General features: G+C 39.0%; 1 protein-coding gene across 1 annotated transcript in view; it reads right to left on the bottom strand.

The window, feature by feature from the left end:
• Positions 1–825: 825 nt before the first annotated feature.
• LOC136864281 (IQ motif and ubiquitin-like domain-containing protein) overlaps positions 826–24,470 on the bottom strand; it is a 361,129-nt gene continuing 337,484 nt past the window's right edge. The window contains exons 9-10 of the mRNA XM_067141057.2: positions 13,049–13,234; positions 826–2,779 (exon numbers count right to left, since the gene is read on the bottom strand). Coding sequence (XP_066997158.2) covers positions 2,675–2,779; positions 13,049–13,234 — 291 coding nt within the window. The 3' untranslated portion in view covers positions 826–2,674. The remainder of the gene's footprint in view (positions 2,780–13,048; positions 13,235–24,470) is intronic.

Here is a 24,470-nt window from a genome sequence, read left to right as displayed (position 1 = left end):
CCTATCTCTTCCTCGTTATCTCCCCTTACCCGAATATCACTTACTCCTAGCACATCCAAATGCAACCTCTTTGCTGACTCAGCCAATTCTACTTTCTTTCTTCCATAAGCCCCATTAATATTGATAGCTCCCCATCGAATTCCATTTCGTTCGCCAAGTTGTTTCCAAGGAGTCCCTCGCCTGTCAAATGGGAGTGGGACTCCGATACTCCCATAGGTCCTATATTGAATATTGAATAAACAATTTATATGCCATAATATTATGTAGTCATATTCGTTGATCTTTCATTTTAGAAGGTGTTAGCCTGGCTAACACGACAAACATAGACCCGCCGCACCTGCTATGAACAGTATACCGGTGACAAAATTACAATGGTAGATTTAAAAAGAGGGATTTTGCCATAATGTTGGGTGCTTTTATATCTAATGTGCTTTATTTTGTTAAATTAGATAAATAAAAACTACTTGTGGTCGATAGTTGCTTGGCTTCACATTATTAGATTTTTAGAAGTGTTCGGCTGATCAAAGTTACTGAACTGAAGGAAGTTTTCACGGGAACTGACGAAATTTCCCTGGTAAAGCTGAATGTGAAGTTTCGAGATTTTTTAACTTGCATGCCGGTAATTAATGTCTGAAGCAGCCCGCAGTCTAACTTGTCTGCCTCTCAACTGGAGGGCTCGGGTTTGATTTCCGGCCAGGTCAGGCATATTTACCTGGATATGAGGGCTGTTTTCAGGTCCATTCAGCCTACAATTACCTTTAATCAAGGAGCTATCGAATAGTGAGTTGGTGTCCCCGGTCTAGAGAACCAGCAATAACGGCCGAGAGGATTCGTCACACTGACCTTGCGTCACCTCGTAATCTGCCGGCCTTCAGGCTGAGCAGCAGTCTCTTGGTGGGAAGGTCCATTGGGGCTGTAGTTTGGTTTGGTTTGATTTGGTTTAGGAGGGTTTGTAAGATTATAATTATACAAATAATTTTTGCGATGTTTAGTCAAATTGTTGATGGTTCATTAATGCCCGTATTTTCCATATTCCCATGTTGTACGTCTTTTTTCTTGAGGTCCCTCCAAAAACGGAGAATCGAGGTTCCACTGTAAATACGTATACATGCATGTTGTGACAAGTTGACTATTATTTACGGAGAGATTACAGTACATATCCATTACGGAGTGAGTAGTGTTGTAGAACCTTTATTGTGGAGTGATCACTGTACGAGTTCATAACAGATGTTCAAGAGTTCTTAATGAGGATATGACAAGTTATTCTCAGTGTGCATTTTGTGGAAGACTCTAAATAGTGTTCATTTGTCAGCCATACTCTGTTTATTAATCTCCTAACTAATGCACAGTGTGTGAGGTGGTTTATATGTGTAATCTGGAGGTAAGGTGGTGTTGTGCACAGAACTGATTGTGGCTAGATGAAACCGCAGGCCAAGAGTTTATTACATGTTCATTCGTTGACTAATACGACATGGTTGCCATTATTTATTAATTCAACAGTAGCCATTTTACATTGTGAAGGTGTATGGTTTAACTAACAGAGTATAGTGAGGTGACTGGGATTGTTATTTGTACAGCCGGGCTGAGTGGCTCAGACGGTTGAGGCGCTGGCCCTCTGACCCCAACTTGGCAGGTTCATTCCTGGCTCAGTCCGGTGGTATTTGAAGATGCTCAAATATGTCAGCCTCGTGTCGGTAGATTTTCTGGCACGTAAAAGAACTCCTGCGGACAAAATTCCGGCACCTCGGCGTCTCCGAAAACCGACAAAGTAGTTAGTGGGACGTAAAGCAAATAACATTAGATTATTATTGTTATTTGTACAGTTACAACACGTGGTAAATTGATTCCACGGTGATGGTGCTATTTTGTTCATGTAAATAAGGTTAAGAATGGAAAGTCATCTTACCCATATGATATCATCAATCTGAAGTGTGGCCTTCAGAACTACGTATGTTTATAGATTGTAGATGCTTATGTATGTTTATTTTTGTAAGCGGCAAAAAAGAGTTGCTCTCATCACGTGATGACTATTGTTGGTGTTTGTTTTAATTTATTTTGTTTCGAGAGTAAATTCTAGTAATGAAACTTACAGTAAATATTTTATTGGTGGAGTAAGGAAAAACCGGGCATGCTACTCAAATTTATTTTCAGGGTTAAATAGTAGCAGGTAAGGTAATGAAGCAAGTTTGGAGCCTTATCAGCCTGATGACCGTCACCTTGGGAGGAGGAGTTCATTCATGCTCTACACAGTCAATTATTCCTGTAAATCTTTTGTAGGTGGCGCCCAATTTTGTTGTTTATATTTTATTCTAGTTACAAATTATCCATTTAATGTTTCAATATCAACAAATGATTGCAACTTCAAGAATGCTTTGCTTGTCATTGTAGCCTATGATCATATAATGTAGTGATGAATGTGTCAAATGGTAGTTCTGTAGTATTGTGTACATTCCATAAAATAAAATTGTTAGTTTGCCATCCATAATCACTCTCCTTTCTTTGTTTTTAGGTATTTTTCATTTTTCCCTGCTTAAATGCAGATTATTTTTGGACCAATACAGTAATTCATTCAACGTAGCAAACTACTCTATTGCTCATTAGCAAAAGAACAATGTAAGTTAATCATGATATCGGTGACTGTTATGATTTATAGCATAACATTCAGTGAAGATCTTCAGGTCACTAGCAGCAGTTGATCAGACTTGATGAGATGACGAAAATGGATTTTGGCCAATGTATGTCTATGACTCACTTCTGCTATGAAGTCAGGATCATAACTCTGAAAGCAGAAAAATTCTAATTATACAACTTAAAGCAACTGGTGCATCAACAAAAGTAACAAAAGTCTGAGTTGAGTTGTGAGTTGTTACTCACTAGTTAGTGTTAATAACTTCTCCTCTCCTCTCAGCCATGCATTTGCAAATTGGGGACAATGCACAGTGGGCCAGGAATCATATCTAGCTGCACAAAAGTCATTTTGGGAAGTTAACTGAAACAATATTTTACCCTATGCATTTCATCTACCACTCTCTGAGCTACACTAGCCTGAGTTTATTTTAACTCTCATTGTTATAAATCAATACAAAATAAACACTGAAGTTGCAGTGCACCAGCCGCTTCCGATGGAGCACCTTTTGATGCATTAGTTGACAAGGGGCTCTCTTTGTAATAATACGGAGAAGAAGAAATGCATTAGTTTAATTTTGGTATTAGCTTGTCACAATAGGTAATAACTTATATTTTTAATGTCCATAATAACTATCGAAATTATATTCATTGCATTATACAGAGTCAGTAGTGACCAATGAAAAAGTAATGATCACTTTCAAATTCATTAAATTCCCATAGACCTATAAAAAAAACTTGTAAGAATTCAGCCCTATTCATGGCCACAACATATAGCCTATAGTGTGTTCTTCAAATTCCATCCTTAACCTGTCAAGCGGTACATTTCTTTCGAGGAGCTACTAACACTGGCACATTTTCGATAAGGTACTGGGAAGTAACATATAGTGCGATACTCTTGTGTAGTATGGTATTTTTATCAGGTTCAAAAGTACAGAATATGTATCAAGCTGTCAAAAATGATCATAGTACGATGGGCAAGGCGTCTGGCTCACTGAGGAAAGCAACGGGAACTTACAGTGAAATACTTTTAATTGGTCAGGTATTTTGAAAATATTCTAGCGGATTATTTACGTCTTCAATTTGCACATTCAGTCCAGGTTGCCCCGTAAATGTAAATCTCGGCCATTCAGATCCTATATTTTGTCCATACATCAAGCAGAACATCACCGCTAGTGCTACTGTCACGTTCACTTGAGTCGCTTTCAACATTGCAGTCGCTATCTCCTGACATTTCAACCTTAGTCTCACTATCAGATGAAACATCACTCACTGAATAATAAATCAAACAGTTCTTTCTCTCGCAGATGTTTCCGAGCTCTGCTTGCACCTGCCATAATGCACTATCTACCACTCTCAGCAGCCCGTCGCCCAATTTATGCCCGCTAACTGACGTCACACACAATTACGTCAGCGCACAGTAGTCCACACCTCGTGGTATCTAGAAGCGTCAATGCTGGGCGGGTTGCGGAGCTTGCAGGCGGCGGAGGACACACACATCATCATTTACAATGTGATGACGAAATATTTCAGCATGGCCACTTAGGAAGCCATGCGGCTATGATGATTTATTCCATCATCACCACTTGAAAGGTTAAAATGTTGTGCATATTTGCACCTTTTTGATAAATATAATATTGTTTACAGAAGTAACTCTGCAGGCATGGCGGTGTGTTGTGAAAAGGCGAGAACTCTGCGAGTAGGTATTGTACATTAAGGCTTTTACTGAAGCATTATATGATTTTATTGTGCTCAGATATGACCTTGGTAACTTTTCTACGGATATTTTAAGGTCTATTAAAAATCTAAGTGCTTTTAAGTGTAATTTTGGTATAAAATGGAAACAGTGCGGTAGAAAGGAAGATCGTTTTCTTACCAAATGCAGTGCTTGGCTAGACGGAGAAGTACAATTATTTAATAAAGACGAGGGACTTACAATAGAGAAACCGGGTCCTTCAAGAATGGGAAGACCAACAAAGCTTTTTACTGAAAGTGGAGATAAATTAAAACGCAGTCATATCCAGTCTTTATTAGAAGAGGAACTTCATAAAGAACTTGTATTGGCTGCAGAGGTATCACTTTGGTTCATTGGTAAAAGGAATGCTGCAGGTATTCATAAGGATGTTGTCGAATCATCACCGCAAAGGCCTATTAGGTATAAGAAAGCTTTCAAGTCGCCATCAGTGCCTCCCATCCATCATAGCGCAGAAGAAGCTTTAGGGTTTTTCAAAGAAACAGAATGTCAACATATGAGTTGGGGCAAAAGCAAAGAACAGTGACATTTACCCACAAACCTATAATGTTGTGAGAGAAACAAAACTGAAGTGCTCCCCTCCAAAGGCAGCTCTCAAGATGACAGAAATCTCTGCTGAAGTAACATTGTAGGCTCTTGTAGACCACACAATTCATCGACTTGTAAGTATGCAAGCTGATGTTATACAACAATGTATTAAAGATAATGTATGGTATAAGTAGTGTTCAAGTGGAGCTGTGAAGATAGTAGTAATCAAAGTCTTTACAAACAAAAATTCCAGTCAAAAATACAAAGTTAAGTCACTCAGATATATTTTGTTATTTCTTTGATGCCTTTGCAGTTAGATTCCATTTCAAGTGGGGACAAACGTAATAGGGTTCTATGGCAAAATCCTCGTCCTTCCTCTCCAAGATCTTGTCGTCCAATTAAGATTCTGTGCGAAAAGGAGACAACAAACATAAGTAAGAGAGAAGTTTGTTGTACTGAAGAACAAAATACGATCTTTGGTTTCCACTAAAGTTGTTGCTGAAGGCATGAATTTTAATGTAATTACTGACTTTGTCCTGACTATGGTTGATGGTAAAGTCTGCAAATTGTTTAGTGAAATGTCAGCACAATAATGTTACATATGTGGAGCTACACCTAAAACCATACACAATATTCAGTTAAGGTCAAAAAGACATAATGTCAGACATTTTAATTTGGTCTTCCACCACTGCATGCATACATTACATTTTTTGATCCCCTTTTGCATTAATTTGGTCTTCCACCACTGCATGCATACATTACATTTTTTGATCCCCTTTTGCATATTGCCTACTGACTTGATGTAAAAGCATGGCAGATTAGAAAACCCAAAGACAAGGTCAAAGTTGCCATGAGGAAGCAGCAGATAGTAGCATGATTTATTCTGAAATGGGTCTAATCGTTGATCAGCCTAGATGCGAAGGAGTAGGAAATTTTAATGACGGGAATACTGCTAGAAGATTCTTTCGTGGTCTAGTCAAATCGAGGATTCTTTTGTGACCTAGTAAAATCAGCTAGAATTACTGGAACCAGTGAAGAAATAATTTAGTATATATAACAGTACCAGTACATGTCTAACAATAAAATGTAAAACATAAAGCATTCCAGATAAAAACAACTTTTGTCCAGCTACTGTAGATATGATTCCTGGCCCACTGTGCACTGTGATGAAAGTGTAATTGTTTTAATTCTGCCAGCATTAAAAAAAAGTAGTCAGTTTGTCAATGCAGCAACTATTGTCACTAAATACCAGAGTGTCTTACTCAGAGCAGAGCACAGTGCTGTCGACAGTTTCCCTTCAGTTGTCAGAGGAGTTATAAATATTAGTGTGTAGCAACGGTGCAAGAAAGCAATCATTTTCAGTCTCATCTCATGGAACTGTTACAATGCCACAGTGACACATTATCAAAATCTCAGTTGCCAGAATCCAAGAAGAGAAAAGCAGGAGGAAAACAGATATGGAAAAGGAATTCAGTATTATGCTAACAGAAAATCAAGTTTACAAAAAGATTAGAAATATGAAAAATAATAAAGACCTGAAATGGACAAACCACAAATCTATCAAGCTGAATGACTGGAAGAAACATTTTCTGGACTTAATTAGAAGAAGAAACAAATCCTTCTCTTGTTGACATATCCTATAACCCACATCCCCTAGAAGTGAATTCACACTGATGATGATGATGCTTGTTGTTTAAAGGGGCCTAACATCTAGGTCATCGGCCCCTAATGGTATGAGATGGAACAAAATGACATGATAATTCAAATTTTAAAATGTATCCACCGACTAGAATTTAAAACAAATGAAGATAAAAAATGATTATGAATTTAAAATAATCAGTGAATCTAATTCACAATGCCTTATTTTCTGATAAAACGATGAAATGAAATGAAATGGCATATGGCCTTTAGTGCTGGGAGGGTCCGAGGGCATGTTCGCCTCGCCAGGTGCAGGTCTTTTGATTTGACACCTGTAGGTGACCTGTGTGTCATGATGAGGATGAAATTATGATGAAGAAGACACATACACCCAGCCCCTATGCCAGCGAAATTAAACAATGGTGGTTACAGTTCCCAAACTTGCCGGGGACCGAACCTGGGACCCCCGTGACCAAAGGCCAACACGCTGACCACTTAACCATGGAGCCGGACGATAAAATGATAGAAAATATAGATTGCAGTAGAATAAGGCATTGCCTTGAAGTACAGTCATATATAAAATTCAAGTTAGAAGTTAAAATAACACATTAAAATACACAAACACAAACTAAAACAGTCAATGGAATAAGATGTAGTCAACCAGAAATTAATAGAAAATAGTCCGGCTCTATGGCTAAATGGTTAGCGTGTTGGCCTTTGGTCACAGGGGTCCCGGGTTCGATTCTTGGCAGGGTCGGGAATTTTAACCATCATTGGTTAATTCCTCTGGCACGGGGGCTGGGTGTATGTGTCGTCCTCATCATCATTTCATCCTCATCATGACGCGCAGGCCGCCTACGGGAGTCAAATCAAAAGACCTGCACCTGGTGAGCTGAAGTCCTTGGACACATCCCGGTACTAAAAGCCATAAGCCATTTCATTTCAATAGAAAATATTCTTTTATCTACTATAAAAGAAGGCTATTATACCTCCTAAAATGGATGACGAGGTCTGTTGACTGCTCGTCATCTCGTAAGATAAGGGAGAATGTCCTCGGAAGTTTTAGAACACAGCGAACATCGGTCAAGTCCACACACTCCATAAGGATGTGTACCACGGTACAATGACTGCCGCAAGTAAGTAGGTGTGCATTGCTATTCCGTGGCCAATCCAACGACGACATAATCCTTCTGTTTCCCTCTGAGAAGCCTGAAAGGAAGTCTTCCATACCTTCATAGTTCCTTTTATAGATCTCAGCTTATTTGGGAGAGGGGTGGCCTGCCACTCCATCTCCCAACGGGACAAAACAAAATGTCTCAGCTGAGAGCGAATATCACTGGCTGGAATCTTGTAAAGCAACAGAGGCAATATGACCATCTCCATGGTAGCCCTATCAGCTAATTTGTTTCCCTCTATATCCATGTGACTAGATCTGCTGCACCAGAAGGTACCGAGGGAAACATATATCAATAGATTGTAACGAGGGCAAGGAGTCTGTACACAGCAGAAAGCGCTCATCAGACAGCATGTGCTGCAGAGCTTCACAGATAGCATAGAGCTCTGCTGTGAACATGCTACAGGCTCTACGAGAGGAAAAAGAAACCTGTTATTGTCGACAACAAACGCACAGCCTACTTTTGTTTCTGACCTCGAACCATCCATGTAAACAACTACTGAATCTGGATACCGGCCAACAATGAACAGGAAGAGCCTCCGATAAATGATGATGCTTGTTGTTTTAAGGGGCCTAACATCGAAGGTCATCGGCCCCTCCGATAAATGGAGGGGTCCGTGTTCTCTTTCAGGCTGGTGTGCAGATCTAGAATTAGTTCAGGTCGTCGTATTATACACGGAGGTACAGTGCCCTCTTTAGTCATCTGACAAGACAAGGAACTGAAGGTACATCAAACAATCTGTGACTGCTACATACAGCCAACCGTTTCCATTTTTGAATACGCGGGGATAGCTTGGGTGAAGTGGCATCTGTGGCAATTTTGCAGCATATGACAAAAGTATTTGTTCGCGCCTCAGGTGTAAAGGCGGCACAGCAGAATCAGCGAGCAGGCTAGCACTGGCGCTTGTACGGAATGCTCCTGTTGCCAACCTAAGGTCCACTTTTCCACTTTCCTAATAGCTTGCTGTAATTGTTGCTCGGTGATGGCCAAATTTTGCGAAGTATAATGCAGACCAAAATCGTCTACATACAGTAGTGGTATTACTGCTGAACCAACAGCTGTTTATGGCAGTCACGAACAGAGTGACACTAAGAACCGATCCCTGTGGGACTCCATTTTTCTGAACATGATACTGCGAATATGCCCTCCCTACTCGGACACGGAATAGACGGAGGACAAGAAATTTGCAATAAAATCCGGCAAGTTACCTCGGAATCTCCATTGATGCAGGACTGAAAGGATACCATATTGCCATGTGGTGTCATAGGCTGAATTTGTACTTTTGCCAGTCATAACACTGTTGACATCAGAATTTCTCCATATCCTAGATTCGAAGACAACGTGGTTGGTTAGCATCAATGTTAGTACGAGGGATTTTTTTTCTACGTCCCATCCATCGCAAAATTAAAACCACAGTGAGAATCCGATGAAGCATTGCGCAGATGTGTTGTGCACTGCCTCTAGTATGCCCATCACACTTGTCAGTTTTGAGCGTGCAGTGATCATGTAAATATGCCCAGAATAAATATGAAAAATAATAAAGATCTGAAATGGACAAGCCACAAATCTATCAAGCTGAAGGACTGTGAGAAAATTGTCCTGGACCTATTAGAAGGAGAAACAAATCCATCCCTTGTTGACATATCCTATAACCCACATCCCCAAGAAGAGGAGTTTTGTTGGTGGAATTCATGGAGCGTGACACGGCCTTCACTGCAGCCTGAACATCTATGAAGGACAATTCAAAACAAGTGAAGAGGAATGTTTTCATCAGGCATTGTCCTTCTTCATGACAATACTTGGCCATACACTGCAGCTGCATCAAAGATGCTCCTGCAGCGTTTTCGACGGGAAGTGTTTGATCACCTACCATACAGTCCGAACTTGGCTCCCTCTGATTTTCATCTCTTTGCTCACATGAAATGCTGGCTAGGAGGAGAGCATTTTGGCACAGAAAATGAGGTGCAGACCAGCGTAGAGAAGCTGAAATCACAGGAGGATGCCTTCTATGAGGAGGGTATTGGAAAGTTGGTACCACGCTAAGAGAAATGTCTATGTCAGAGTGGCGACTATGTAGAGAAGTAGCTGGATGGTGTAGCTAAATGTTGCAAATAAAACATTTTTAATTTTCACTATGGTTTTAAGTTCATGACTAATCAGACCTTAAAAGAAAAGATATAGCCCTCATAAATCTTTCCACGTATTGCACGAGGCTTGAACGTTAAAATTGGCTACTCTTTTACTGTTCATGTATTCATGGCTGTGTGCATATGATTTTTTTTCTTGCACATGCATACAGTCTACTGCCCCAACTGCATCAGGGAATGTGTACTGTTTCTGTCATTTGGATTTAGCTCCCTGAAGTGCAGCAGTAGTCATAGGAAATTTAATCCAATCTGAAGTTTTCCTTGAATGGCAGTCACAAATTCCCAAAAGACATTTGATACTGTGTTCTGAGAAACACCAATAAATTTGGCAACACCATTCTGAAATCAAAGGTCTCATTTTTATTCCAGTTTTACAATTTTACTTTACGTCGCACCGACACAGATAGGTCTTATGATGACGATGGCATAGGAGTGGGAAGGAAGGGACTGTGGCCTTTATTAAGGTAGAGCCCCAGCATTTGTCTGGTATGAAAATGGGAAACCACGGAAAACCATCTTCAGGATTGCCGACAGTGAGGTATGAACCCATCATCTCCCGGATGCAAGCTCACAGCTGTGCGCCCCTAACCGCACAACCAACTCTCCCAGTCAATAGTCTCTAACGTATCAAAAAAAGATGTTAATATTTTTGTCCATATTTAGAGCTCTACCTCTTGTTCCTGTTCTTTTGGTAAGGAAATGCTGCGAAAGTCATTCTACGTTCTCTTTTCTAACTCTGTACAATTCTTAGTAATAATGTAGGTCAAAACTGAATTTATTTTTTCATTTTCTTCCTCCCTGCAGGAAACATAAATGATGGCACCAAATCTGCCGAATCTCTTATGCTGAAGACACTCATGAGTTGGCTTAAAAAACTGAGACACGTCTCACAAGTAGGAGTACGTGCACTGGTTAATTAATTCCATATAAAGAGTCATATCTCGGCAAGAGAGGGGATGAAACAATGGTCCTGCTCAAGACTGCATCAAACAGGAAACAAGTTATTTTATCAATACCAAATTGAGGTGCAACTCAGAAATAGTGAGTTTTAAGAAATATTACTATTATTTATTTATTTATTTATTTATTTATTTATTTACTAACTACAAATCATACAGATTTTATAGATGGTCTAGTGTACATTAGCTGCTTCACAGACCCACTCAGCTAATATGTACAATAATTATATTATTTACGTATTTACAGTTGCACAGTAATTCATTCACTCGACAACACTTACACTCCCTTTCACTCCGGTTCGTGCACACACAGAGATGATTTACATGTTGGTTTTTTTTTTTTTTCGTACATGTTTTGTGAACTGTGTTAGAGACAAAGCTTTTACTTTAAGCGGTAGGTCATTGCAGAGACATGCGGAGTGGCCATAGTAAACTGAATGGTAGGATGTGGTGCAGGCAAATGGAAGGACAAGATTAACCCCTCTGCGGATAGAGCAAAAGGATAAGGAAAGGTCGCAAAACGGATCAAGGTTAATGAAGCTGGCGAGGGAGTTTCGAAGGAAGATCAAGTCGGTTCTTTTGACAATGGTTTCTATTGAGGAGAAGTTAGCCGAATGAAGATGGGAATGGTAAGTTAGTAGCCTCTCCACCTGACTATATTTTCTGAAGTTTGTTTATATTTGCAACTGTGGTGGGACTCCAGGCAGGGAAACCATAGGTTAGTATGGGTCTTGTTTTTATTAATACATAGCAATCCTCTATTGTCTAGGTTATCTTCCTGAATGTGTTGTTATGTAGCATATTATCTTGAAAAATATTACAAGAAAAACTGACCAGGAAGTAAACATGTACACATATGTACATACATACAAACATGACATTTATACAGTAGCTTTCAGTATTCAGTCTGCAAGCCTCTATGAATGAATTATGCACCTTCATTCCCCTCCGCAGTGTGACCTCTTCTGCTGCCTCCTTTGTGATAACCTACTATCCTCCATTTGCATCACATGATCCCACCACCAAAGACACCTGAAATGCACAGTATGATCCAGTGTGTTCAGTCCGCACTCAAGTTTAAACTCTTCATAACAAATACCCACCTTCCACCCAATTCCTTAAACACCATCAATCATTCATGCTATGTGATGTCTGTTACATAAGACCATCTCAGAAGATGGAAGTACCGGGCGAGTTGGCCGTGCGCATAGAGGCGCGCGGCTGTGAGCTTGCATCCGGGAGATAGTAGGTTCGAATCCCACTATCGGCAGCCCTGAAGATGGTTTTCCGTGGTTTCCCATTTTCACACCAGGCAAATGCTGGGGCTGTACCTAAATTAAGGCCACGGCCACTTCCTTCCAACTCCTAGGACTTTCCCATCCCATCGTCGCCATAAGACCTATCTGTGTCGGTGCGACGTAAAGCCCCTAGCAAAGAAAAAAAATAATAAGATGGAAGTTAGTTTCAGAACTTGAATGTCCCTCAGAACCCAGACTGAATAGTTACAGAATCCAATGAAAAAGTTTAGTATATTGCATTAATGTCAGGATCCAGTACTTGCCAATACAGGATCATGGAAGTTTTTATATCATTCACAGAGATTTTCAGATTGAATGTTATGAGGGTGAATATTCTACAAACAAGATGTGCATATATTTTAGATATACAATTTTTAGGTAGAGTTAAATCCAATAATAATAATAATAATAATAATAATAATAATAATAATAATAATAATAATAATAATAATAATAATAATGGTGGTGGTGGCACTGGACCAAGAGGTTCAGGTGGTAGAGTGCTGCTTCTGAGCTTGAGTTGGTGGGCTCAAACCTGGCTCAGCCTGGTGGCATTTGAAGAAGCTCAATTACGCCAGCCTCATTTTAGAAGATTTACTGGCATATAAAGGAATGCCGGGACCAAATTTTGGCAGCTCAGCATCTCTGAAAACCATAATAAATTAGTTAGTTGTAGGTAAACCCGAAGTTTCACCGACTATCTTTTCTTTATGGTTTTGGGAGGTTCTAAGATGTTGGAATTTAGTCCTGGAGTTCTTAACATACCAGTAAATCTATCGAAACAAGTTTGGCATATATGAGCACCTTCAAATGCTACCAGACTCAGCCAGGATCGAGCTTGCTAACTTCAATTTAAAGAAAAATACAGGGTTTGTAAGTTTTGGATAACATCAATGTACATCTTAGGAATTTTACTCTTATTCACCTGTTCAACATTATCCAATGTAGTGTGATATTTCATTTCCTCATTTGTTATAAGAATGCAATTCCAAGGTGACCAATCTTTAGTTACATCCCACCGAGGTAACCGAAGCTGATTCATGTCACTGGACTCACTTATGGCTGAATGACCCTGCCAGATATTTGCAATCAAGAAATACATATCCTGATCCTGAAAAGAAAATCTTTGTAAGAAAAAAGTATTAGCGAGTAAAGTAATTAAAACAAACACCCTGCAACCTGATTACGTCAAACATAAAGTGTTTGAATTGTGGTCAACTTCTTTGTAATCAAGGTTCAGTTCTTTGTAATTTCAAGTACTTCAGAAATTTTGTACATAGAATATTTTGTGTGAAAGGAACCCATCGCAGACAACATTACATTAATCTATATTTGGTAAATACTTACTGAGACTTGTTTTTATCCATCCATGACATACACATATTTGCAAACCTTCATATCACTTATTTTATATACAATATATACATATGTGTGTGTGTTAATTCTTATACTTTAGAAGATATCTCATGATTTTGCTTTTATTTTATGATATTAGTAACATTATAAATACAAAAGGAAGAGCACAGCAAGCCATTTCCATTCAGGCCAAGAATGTTCCTGGAAAAGGGGATGATAAGAGGTTTCTACTCTCTGTAACCTTGGTAGTACGCAGGATAGAGTGATTAGCCCTATGCTTAGTCATCTTTGCTCCCAGGAATTAACCTGTTATTCACTTTTGTACTGGGGTGAGTGAACCCCAGGGCATTGTGTCTCGTCACAAGTGGTAGCCTTGTATCCAGATTTCTCACCTTATTGATGGGGAAACCAAACCAACATGTTTGAGTGAATTGGTCACGTCTTATTTGCCTCAGCTAGCCATCTCCCAATTGCAAACATAGTGAACTGCAAGCAATTGTATGCTATCAGCATCACTATGTAATTTAACAATATCAGTTAAAATATTCAGATATATGATATTAATTGGGTCAGCAGAGCCATTTGATGTTTGTGGTTTGCTCAACATTTTTAACATATTATGCTTAACTCATCCAAGTTCATCACATCCTACAGCTTTTCAAAAATACCAATACAATTGTCGTTGCAACTGCTGAAATACACAGTGCAGAAAAACATTGTTTTGTAAATTAAAGGAGTGTTTGTGGGTACAAATACAAGTATTGTGAACATAAGAACCATAGGTCTGAGGTGATCACTTTCGGCTGCCTACCTCCCAAATGCTTCACCATAAACAGCCCACAGTGTTTCTGATGAGGTGCTGTCTGCGTGCCCTTCCCTCTATCTTCCTTGTGTCCTTCTGTTTGTGTGCTGCCACTCCTGCATATCATGTTCAGGAAGTGCTGGGAATTTTCCAAAGAACACAAAAATCATTTTTGTGTTGATGAGAATTGTGGATTCAAATTGGAGGGAGACATTTCAAACATCTCTGAGGTACTGTACCTTTGTCTGTATTCATTGTCTGCAGCTAAAATGTAAGCAAAAAGCAAAGAGTGTATCACGTTTATGCTCAGTCGCCTGGGAGGTTGGCAGCCAATCTGAAATCTTAAAGAGAACATAGCACCGAAACTAATCATCGCAGACCTATGATTCCCATGTTCACAATACTTGTATTTGTACCCACGAACACTCCTTTAATTTACAAAACAAAGTTTTTCTGCACCCTGCACGTTTACTAAACCCTTGTTCCAACTATTAACACAAATTCTACATTTTTGAAGGCATCTGTTAATAATTTTGGTAGTTAACCATTAGCAAATAATATTTCTTAAATGTTTTAATATTTTGTTTTTGCTTGATTTGTGTTGTGAGGCATTACAGAAAATGGTACAAGTCAGTTTCATTATTTTATCATGTATACTTTTTGAGAAATTGGCCATTACCATACGACAATGCTAGGCAGTTATATGAACTGATTTCATTGTATTATATATATATTTTTGCTAGTGGTTTTACGTCGCACCGACACAGATAGAGATAGGTCTTATGGCGACGATGGGATAGGAGAGGCCTAGGAGTTAGAAGGAAGCGGCCGTGGCCTTAATTAAGGTACAGCCCCAGCATTTGCTTGGTGTGAAAATGGGAACCCATGGAAAACCATCTTCAGGGCTGCCGACAGTGGGATTCGAACCCACTACCTCCCGGATGCAAGCTCACAGCTGCTCGCCTTTAACCGCACAGCCAACTTGCCCGGTTTGTATTATATTAGGAGTTTATGCTTATACAAGGTGAATCACCTCAAACTTGTACCCCAAATATTTGTGAAATGGAAGGTGCCATTGATGTGCTGTTTTCACAGAAAAGAAGTGTAACCAAGGACTCATAATTGTAGCTCATACACACCATCATACATAATACATACTTCATTATAGACTTTCAGTGTTCAGTCTGCAAGCCTAAGTGAATTTACCTATCACTGCCACAATTCTCTATATGTAACTAGTTCTGTGGCTTTGTTTAGTTCTATATGTCACATCTTTAAATCGCTACAAACTGAATCTAACCATCGTCATCTTGGTCTCCCTCTAATCCTCTTATGCTCCATAACAGAGTCCATTATTCTCCTAGGTATCCTATACTTCATTCGCCTCACATGTCCCCGCAACCAAAGCTGGTATATGCGTACAGCTTCATCCATTGAATTCATTCCTAACTTGGCCTTTATCTCCTCATTCTGAGTACCCTCCTGCCACTGTTCCCACCAGTCTGTACCAGCAATCATTCTCACTACTTTCATGTCTGTTACTTCTAGATTATGAATAAGATATCCTGAGTCCACCCAGCTTTCACTCCTGTAAAGCAAAGCTGGTCTGAAAACAGACCGATATAAAGATAGTTTAGTCTGGGAGCTGACTTCCTTCTTACAGAATACTACTGATTGCAACTGCAAGCTCACTGCATTAGCTTTACTGCATCTTGATTCAATCTCACTTATTATACTACCATCCTGGGAGAATACACATCCTAAATACTTGAAATTATCTACCTGTTTCAGCTTTGTATCCCCAATGTGACATTCAATCCTCTTAGATTTCTTACCTACTGACATCAATTTAATCTTAGATAGGCTAATTTTCATACCATAATCATTGCAAATATTTCAAGTTCCAAGATATTGGACTGCAGGCTTTCGGCAAAATCTGCCATTAAGACCAAATCGTCAGCATAGGCCAAACGGCTTACTACATTTTCACCTAACTGAATTCCTTCCTGCCACTTAATACCCTTCAGCAGATGATCCATGTAAACTATGAACACCAAAGGTGAAAGATTACAGCCTTGTCTAACCTCTGTAAGTACCTTAAACCAAAAACTCATTTTACCATCAATCCTCACTGCAGCCCAAATGTCAACATAAATGCCTTTGACTGTTTTAATGATCTGCCCTTAATCCCCTAGTCCCCCAGTACGGCGAACATCCTTTCCCTCAGTACTCTGTCATATGCCTTCTCTAGATCTACGAAAAATAAACATAACTGTCTATTCCTCTCATAGCATTTTTCAATTACTTGGCACCAGGGTTACAGTGGTAACAGAAATAGGTTTCAGACTCACTCATGAAATGACAAATTAAAGATGAACGAGCGTGTAACGAGTTACTTAGGACTTTTCACCAATTAAAACATGAAAATAATTGCATTACATTACTTGTAATTATTTAAATGTCTCAATATACCACTGCATATATTAAGAATATGCAACATCAGAAGGGCAAGAAAGCTGCACGGCACAGCTTAGCAAAACATTAGAATAATTTTGCTGTGTTACTGTACATCAAGTGTTGATCAGTTATTTAAAATAACTTTGTCAGTTGCAGTTGGTTTCCATATTAAGTCAAATTTGTCACTAGCAGTGTCAATCAGTTATTGTACATCTTACTAATTTTATAGATTATCTGGTAAAAATTAATACAACTAAATATAACGATAATATAATAATAGCAAAATATAGATTAAGTACTTTTCAAATTCACATAAAAATTCAATACCAACTTAACTGACCTATGATATAGTTCTACATAGCATAAAAGCTGTTAGTATTTGTCGTGATAATAATACTTTTTTTGAAAAATTACTTACAAATGGCAATAAAATGCAAACACTCACAGTCAAAAGAGCTTACAGAAAGTCTTGTATCTTTAAGTTTCTTGAAGCTGACGCTCTCTGATTCTTATGCCATCAGCCATCCTATGTTTCAGCAACTATTCTTGTACATAACATGTTGGATCCCACAGAACTCGTGGCTCGAATAAGTTGATGAATATCAAACTAGGCATATTTTCAATTACAAGACGGTTTTTGGATGGTGTCATGATGACATTCAAAGTGCTAAATCCCCTCTCACAGTCAGCATTAGTTAATGACAATGGTGATATAGCCAGTCTCACTTTATTCAAATTGCTTTTCATACATTTACCATTACTGTTTATGAAATCCCTGAAGTCTTCACAAACCATGTCGAATGGCATGCAGAACCTTTCACATAATTGTGCAAATTTGTTCTCTCCTTCAAGCCATGGAATATATACATCTACTGGTCATGTAGATGGTTCCATTACTTGATTTGTTCAAGCAGTCCTTTGAACTCTGATGTATGGGTAGCATCTCTTTGGGAATTACAGTAGTGCTAAATTAAACACAAACTCGCGTGAACAAATAAAAGGGCAGCGGCCTTTATACATTGAACGCTCTTTAGAACTGTGATTCGGATTATCTGATACCATTAGTAGATGTTCACACAAAGCTCTGTAACTGTACGGTTGCCTCAGCAGCTCTGTTAGATGAAGCTACCCAGCGCACAAACAGAATTCATCATCATCATCATCATCAAGTTTCCACTCCAGTTTCCCGGGTGTGATTTACGAGCGCTCTCCATTGTAGTCTATTCATGTACCACTGCTTCTTCAAGACTTCATCCTAGTTGATTCCTTTGGATGTGATATCTTCTTGTTATTTTGTGAGATAATTGTTTTTGAAACCAGGTGTTATTTATTTTTAAGTCATTTCTCACACAAGAATCTAGAAGTTGTTCACCTTCCTGGTTCCTAGTACCAAAACCATGCAGGCCCAACACATTTTCATACCCAAGTTTGTCTGTTCCCACTTGTGCATTCAGATCACCCATCACTAATACATTTTCCACTCCTTCAGTAGCTTCCTCCAGGTCAGATCGAAATTGCTCCTTCCTTCTTCATCACATCCAAACTGCGGGGCATATCCACTTGAACCTGCTTTATACGTAACTCTGTTCTGCGTAATTCGTATTTGTACGTAATTTCCTTTAGGTCCCGGCAAAATGTAATTTAAAAGCGTGAAAATTAAACCTTATTTATACGTAATCCTTTTATACGTAATTCGCTGTTATACGTATTAAGTGTCAGTGAAATATAACTGAGTTGTGCGTAATTGTAACGAGCACGTGCTTTTTAAAAAGAAACTACTGTATTTACGAAGTTTCCTCTTTGTCGGCGTAGGCGGAAGTAGAGCCTTCGAGTTTCGGTGCTGAAACAGAAGACAAAGAGTTTCGCCGAATGACATTGTTGACCCTTACTTATTGGCAGCGTAAGAAAGGCCAACCGAGCGAATCTCCTTCGCTCTCTATCTCACTCCTCCTCTACCTTCGTCGTTTTTGACCTTCACAATGCTGCCAATGATTAAGATACATTACAAGCAAAGTGGGCGGTTTCGGTGCGGAAACAAAAGAAATTACAGTAAATTTGTTTGAATAAGAGAATTTCTTTCGTGGGAACAACGGAGAAGTAAAATGTCCACGGTGCCGGTATCTGATGTTTACTGTTGAACAGTAATTTTGTCATTCAGTTGCTTTTTATTAGCCATGGAGGACAGTAAAAATGAAAAGTTATACCCTAGATGAAAAGGTAGTGGTTCAGAAAGTGATAGTTATTGGGACAAAATTTTGTCTGGCAATGAGCTAACGTAACCGGAGGGTGTAGAATTCAATACTTTTGTGCATTTCGATGATAATCTGGCTGTATGTGGAGAATTATTTTTTTTGCTAATTGCTTTACATCGCACCGACACAGATAGGTCTTATGGCAACGATGGGACAGGGAAGGGCTAGGAGTGGGAAGGAAGCGGCCGTGGCCTTAATTAAGGTACAGCCCCAGCATTTGCCTGGTGTGAAAATGGGAAACCACGGAAGAACATTTTCAGGGCTGCCGACAGTGGGGTTCGAACCTACTATACCTACTATCTCCCGAATACTGGATACTGGCCGCACTTAAGCGACTGCAGCTATCGAGCTCGGTATGTGGAGAATTACCGGATGAAGAGATTATTGCTGATGTATGTTAACAACGCGGTTGTGATGGACCAGCTACAAGCGATAGTGACGGTGATGGAGATAACGACTTGAATCTTGAGACACCTGAACTGAGTGAAGTGTTAAGTGCAATCGATGTGTGCAGCTGTTACATCAGTGCGAAAAGTTGCAGTGAAAATGCTTTGAATTCATTGATAAGTTTGCAAAAGGAGGTTTATACTCTTAATGCAAGAAAAGTGAAAACAAGCCAAGCTACCTGATTTCTTTAAGGCTGGATCAAGTTTAAAATAATATTTCCTCTCTTAATGCATTTATTATTTTCAAGGATTTACACATGTAGGTCTATTCCATTGGTTTTCCAGTAAATATGTGATGTACTGTGTAAGTCTGATTTATAAGTAATTCTGAGTTACACGTAGTTTTTTCTCTTCCCCTTGATATACGTATAAGTCAGGTTCAACTGTATCTGTATGACTGTTAACACCTCCTTATTGAAGGAGACATCCAGTTTGATGATTCTGTCATTCACATATATCACTTCACTTACAGCATCTACATCTTCTCTCAATACAAAACCGACACCATTCTTAGCATGTTTTTATTGTTCAGCCACCTATTCAATACAATACAATCTTAAAAATTAGGACTTTGTCCTTATCAAAATTTTTAACATAAAATTAATACATTGGATGGTACATATTTTGCCTATCAATAGTAGGCATCATCAGCCATATTTTTTTACCTTAGGAATAGATCAGGTACCTGATTGGAAATGACAATGAATACTGTTAAAAACTAACTATGTCTTGTAAAATGGATTACAGATCATTAAATAACTATTACAATATAAAATAGTATACTGTTACTTAATAATATTTGTGTTAATATTTGAGTCTAAAAACATGACAATTATTTGAGGATTATGACATAGGTGGTTGATTCTTGATATTAAAAGATATTACAATAAAAAAAAAAAAGAAAGCACATTCCATTTAATTGTCAAATAGCATGTTGTTAAAAACTTGAGGAAAGTTGAGCATTGGTAATGGTCGTTGGTTCTTGAAGTTGATAAGTATCGATTTTCATTTATATGCAAATTTTGAAGAATTTTCATATGGCGTGGTTCTTTTTGAGATAATATTAGTTGGAATGCTGGTGCCGCAGGCTATATTGAAGTTTGTGTAGACGTCATTAGGCCATCTTCTTTGATGTAGTATTTGTGAGAAGAGTTTGTGATAGGTGTGGCTTTTTATTGTTGGACGTGTTGAGGTGAGCGTACTAATCGAAAGGGAACACTGTTGTAGTAAAAGTTATTGTCAATCGGTGGGTAGTCAATCTTTATTGTAATATCTTTTAATATCAAGAATCAACCACCCATGTCATAATCCTCAAATAATTGCCATGTTTTTAGACTCAAATATTAACACAAATATTATTAAGTAATAGTATACTACATTTTATATTGTAATAGTTGTTTGGCGATCTCTAATCCATTTTACAAAACATAGTTAGCTTTTAACAGTATTCACAAGTCATTTCCAATCAGGTACCTGATCTATTCCTAAGGTAAAAAAAATATGGCTCATCATCAGCCTTTCGGTCATCATACGTTACAAATGTTTGAGAAGATTTGTCAGCCCGGTATTTGTTTTTCTTTCCGAGGCTCATTTTAGTTTTGAAAGCAATCCAAATTACTCTTCAGCTGGCTTGCTAAGCCTAACACTGGAGAGGAGTTTCTGTTAGGGTTTTCTCCCTTAGCCTTTGGCAGTCCCCTGGCACTTCTACAAGGCAGCAGCATTGGTATCCTCTTCTAATTAACCCCAGAGAGGATGGGTTGCCACATCCACCATTTCTGCTATTCTGAAGGTTGCCTTCTCTGCCAAACGTGCCGTTATGGACTTCACCCGTAACCCTGGGCAAGGGTTGCCTCGTCCGCAATCTCCACCGTTCTGAAGTCCATCTCCTCCGCTGAGGATTTTGTTGAGGTCTTCACTCGTAACCCTGAGCTGGGACCCTTACCAGATATTACACACATGGTCCAGTGTGCTCTGGGACTCACACAGGCAGGGGTGTCACTACCTGGGCAGGGCTGCCTATGAAGAGGGTCCCTACCTGCTACCTGTGCACAAACAGAATTCTCCCTACTTTAGCTACTGCAGTCCTACGTCATTTGCCTGCAGTTGATACTGACTTTTTTGGGTATCTGTGGTATAATGAATAGACTTTATCCAAGAAAATCTAAAATTCATTTACTCCAGACATGGAGCTTACAGTTTTACCAACACTCAATTCTATTCTATGACACAGACTATACCAGTTGGTAATAGTAGGTTACTTCAGATTCAGTCATTTCAGCGCACCAGATTTTTACCCATGATAGAACTCGCACCATATTTACATACACCAATCAAATTTTTTGCTAAAAATTCATGTGAGGGGCCACTAGAATATCATCAATTTAAAAAAGGTATTCACAGAAGAAGCAGAATCCAATTACTGTATAGCAATTTAAAGAAAAATATTAATGTTTCATCACCAGTGAAATATGCATTGATATATATTATTAATGCCTTTGCTGGTGAGATGTAGTGTTTTTTTTTTTTTTTTGCTAGGGGCTTTACGTCGCACCGACACAAATAGGTCTTATGGCGACGATGGGATAGGAAAGGCCTAGGAGTTGGAAGGAAGCGGCCGTGGCCTTAATTAAGGTACAGCCCCAGCATTTGCCTGGTGTGAAAATGGGAAACCACGGAAAACCATCTTCAGGGCTGCCGATAGTGGGATTCGAACCTACTATCTCCCGGATGCAAGCTCACAGCCGCGCGCCTCTACACGCACGGCCAACTCGCCCGGTGAGATGTAGTGTTTACAGTGCACTATGTCTTCTGGTATGGGCTAGAATAAATTTGTTACTTTCATTGCCCTGTCTCAGTCTCATCCTTCGTTTTGACAATATGAAAGTGACTGAGGTATGAGCAATGCTAGTAATACCAATCCTTATGCAGCCAGTCCCTGTTATGAATGGTGTGAAAATATTGCTCATAGGGTCAGTTGGTGCATGCATTTCAGTGGGCTTGGCAGACTGATATGTAATAGCAACCTCTGGCTCGGTGAGGAAAGCAACAGAAAACTACCTCACTCCTCATTTCCCTTGTATGCCTCTTCAGTGATGCCTAGGCTGTTTATGACAGCTGTTGGTGGAGCTGTGGAGGATCAAACCAGCCTTCGGGCTGAATACCCAACAACATACTTACATATATTATTAAAAGTATTTTTGAAGATACTGTTGTCATTTACAACAACCGACAATTTAAAATCAACTGCAATAATTTCCTTGCATTATATTAATACAATTAAATATACTGGAGGCCTATACCCTTATCCAGTTCACTGGCTACCCGTAGATCTATCAAATCTGGGTATTTCTTCTTTTATCGATTTTGGCCAGCTGTGGACCATGTAAATAACTCCTCATGATTTAAACTTTCTTTGGCGCCAGTACTCCTTCATCCTCCTGCTTGCTGCTTCTTTTCTTTCAGCCGTCCGTTGTTGTTTCTTCTTGGTCGCTGTTTCTGGCTCTAGGAAACCCTTAAATGAGTGTAGCTTTTTTTCTGCAGGTGGTTCTATTGCGGATGCCTTGATGTGTGATGTTCATTTCTTGCAAATCCTTCTTCGTGTTAACAAACCATTTTTCATAAGAGCTGCCTTTCCTATTGGGCTTATTGAAGTGGTTAAAGATTTTCTTGGCAAGTCTGTCATCAGGCATTCTTGAAATATGTCCAAAAAATTTAACTCTTCGCTTTCGAATGACATCTGAAATCCTACTGCATGTTTTATATATTTCTTTGTTACTGCGTAATCGATATGTGTCAGTACATCTCTTTGGACCGAGGATTTTTCTTAGAATCTTTCTTTCCTTCTTCTCAATTTTTTCAATGTCTTTCCTGTTTGTTAATCCCAGGCATTCTGAAGCATACAAGCACTCTGGTTGAATTACTGCCTGATAGTGGTGTAGTTTTGTCCTAATAGAGATCGCTTTCTTGTTGTATGTGTTTTTTGTAAGGTGGAATGCAAGCTCCATTTTTCTGGCTCTCTCGCGGTTTGCTTCTTTATCAAGCCCATTAGGTTGTATAATCTCACCAAGGTATTTGAATTTAACAACTTTATCTACCTTATCATTGTTTGTTGTTACTATGTATCTTGGGGCTTCTTTAATGTTGGTTATGAAATGTGTCTTTTCAAATGATATCTGCAGGCCAGTTTTCATTGCTACCTCTTTTAAAGTGTTAACTTGTATTATTGCCGATTCAATATTTTCTGATAGCAGTACAAGATCGTCAGCAAATGCTAAGCAGTTGATAGTAATGTTCTCTTTCTTGTATCCTATCCTTATTTGGTCTTTAATGCCTTTTTCTGCGAGACCTTTTTCCCACTCTTTGATGACTTTATCCAGGACACAATTGAACAGTAGTGGGGATAGGCAATCTCCTTGCCTAACGCCTGTCTAGAACGGTGTCTAGAACATTCCGCGGAGTGCAGACGAAGACTCAAACTCAGCACCGGCGATGTTCAGTGAAGATACCACGTTTATCTCCCTCGTCGACGTCCCTCGATGGGTACCATTTGTTATATGAAATGCAATTTTTTGCTACACTGTATGCTGAACGAAAAACCTTATTGGTATCTACATGCTGTTTAATGAGGTGTTGATCAATAAGATGATGTGATTGCTGCTTCTGCCTTGGCTTTTTATGATTAAAATATTTTCTTCCTTTTCTTGCTTCCATAATCTGTAACCTAAGTATTTTCCCATTCTTTTGAAATATAGAGCTCTGATTCTCTTTCAACACCCAAACCCATTTCCAGGCCCTTTGAACAACCATACAACAAATTTTCTGATATTCAATAACTAGCCAAGGATATCCATTCAAGAAGTTTTCTGACTGTTGACAATCCAGTATTTTGGATATGAAGGCCAACTTTTGCTTACAGATGCTACACAGGTAGAACTACTAGTGGCATCTGAACTTAAATCACTTACAATAACCACATAGCCATCATCTTTAACTTATGTTTTGTGAGTAGATTCGCCAGATTCCTTACAGTCCTGT

This window comes from Anabrus simplex, chromosome 2, assembly GCF_040414725.1.
Source record: "Anabrus simplex isolate iqAnaSimp1 chromosome 2, ASM4041472v1, whole genome shotgun sequence".
Taxonomy (NCBI): Eukaryota; Metazoa; Arthropoda; class Insecta; order Orthoptera; family Tettigoniidae; genus Anabrus; species Anabrus simplex.
The sequence above is the reverse complement of the archived record's forward strand: the minus strand, read 5'-3'. Positions and strand labels throughout refer to the sequence as shown.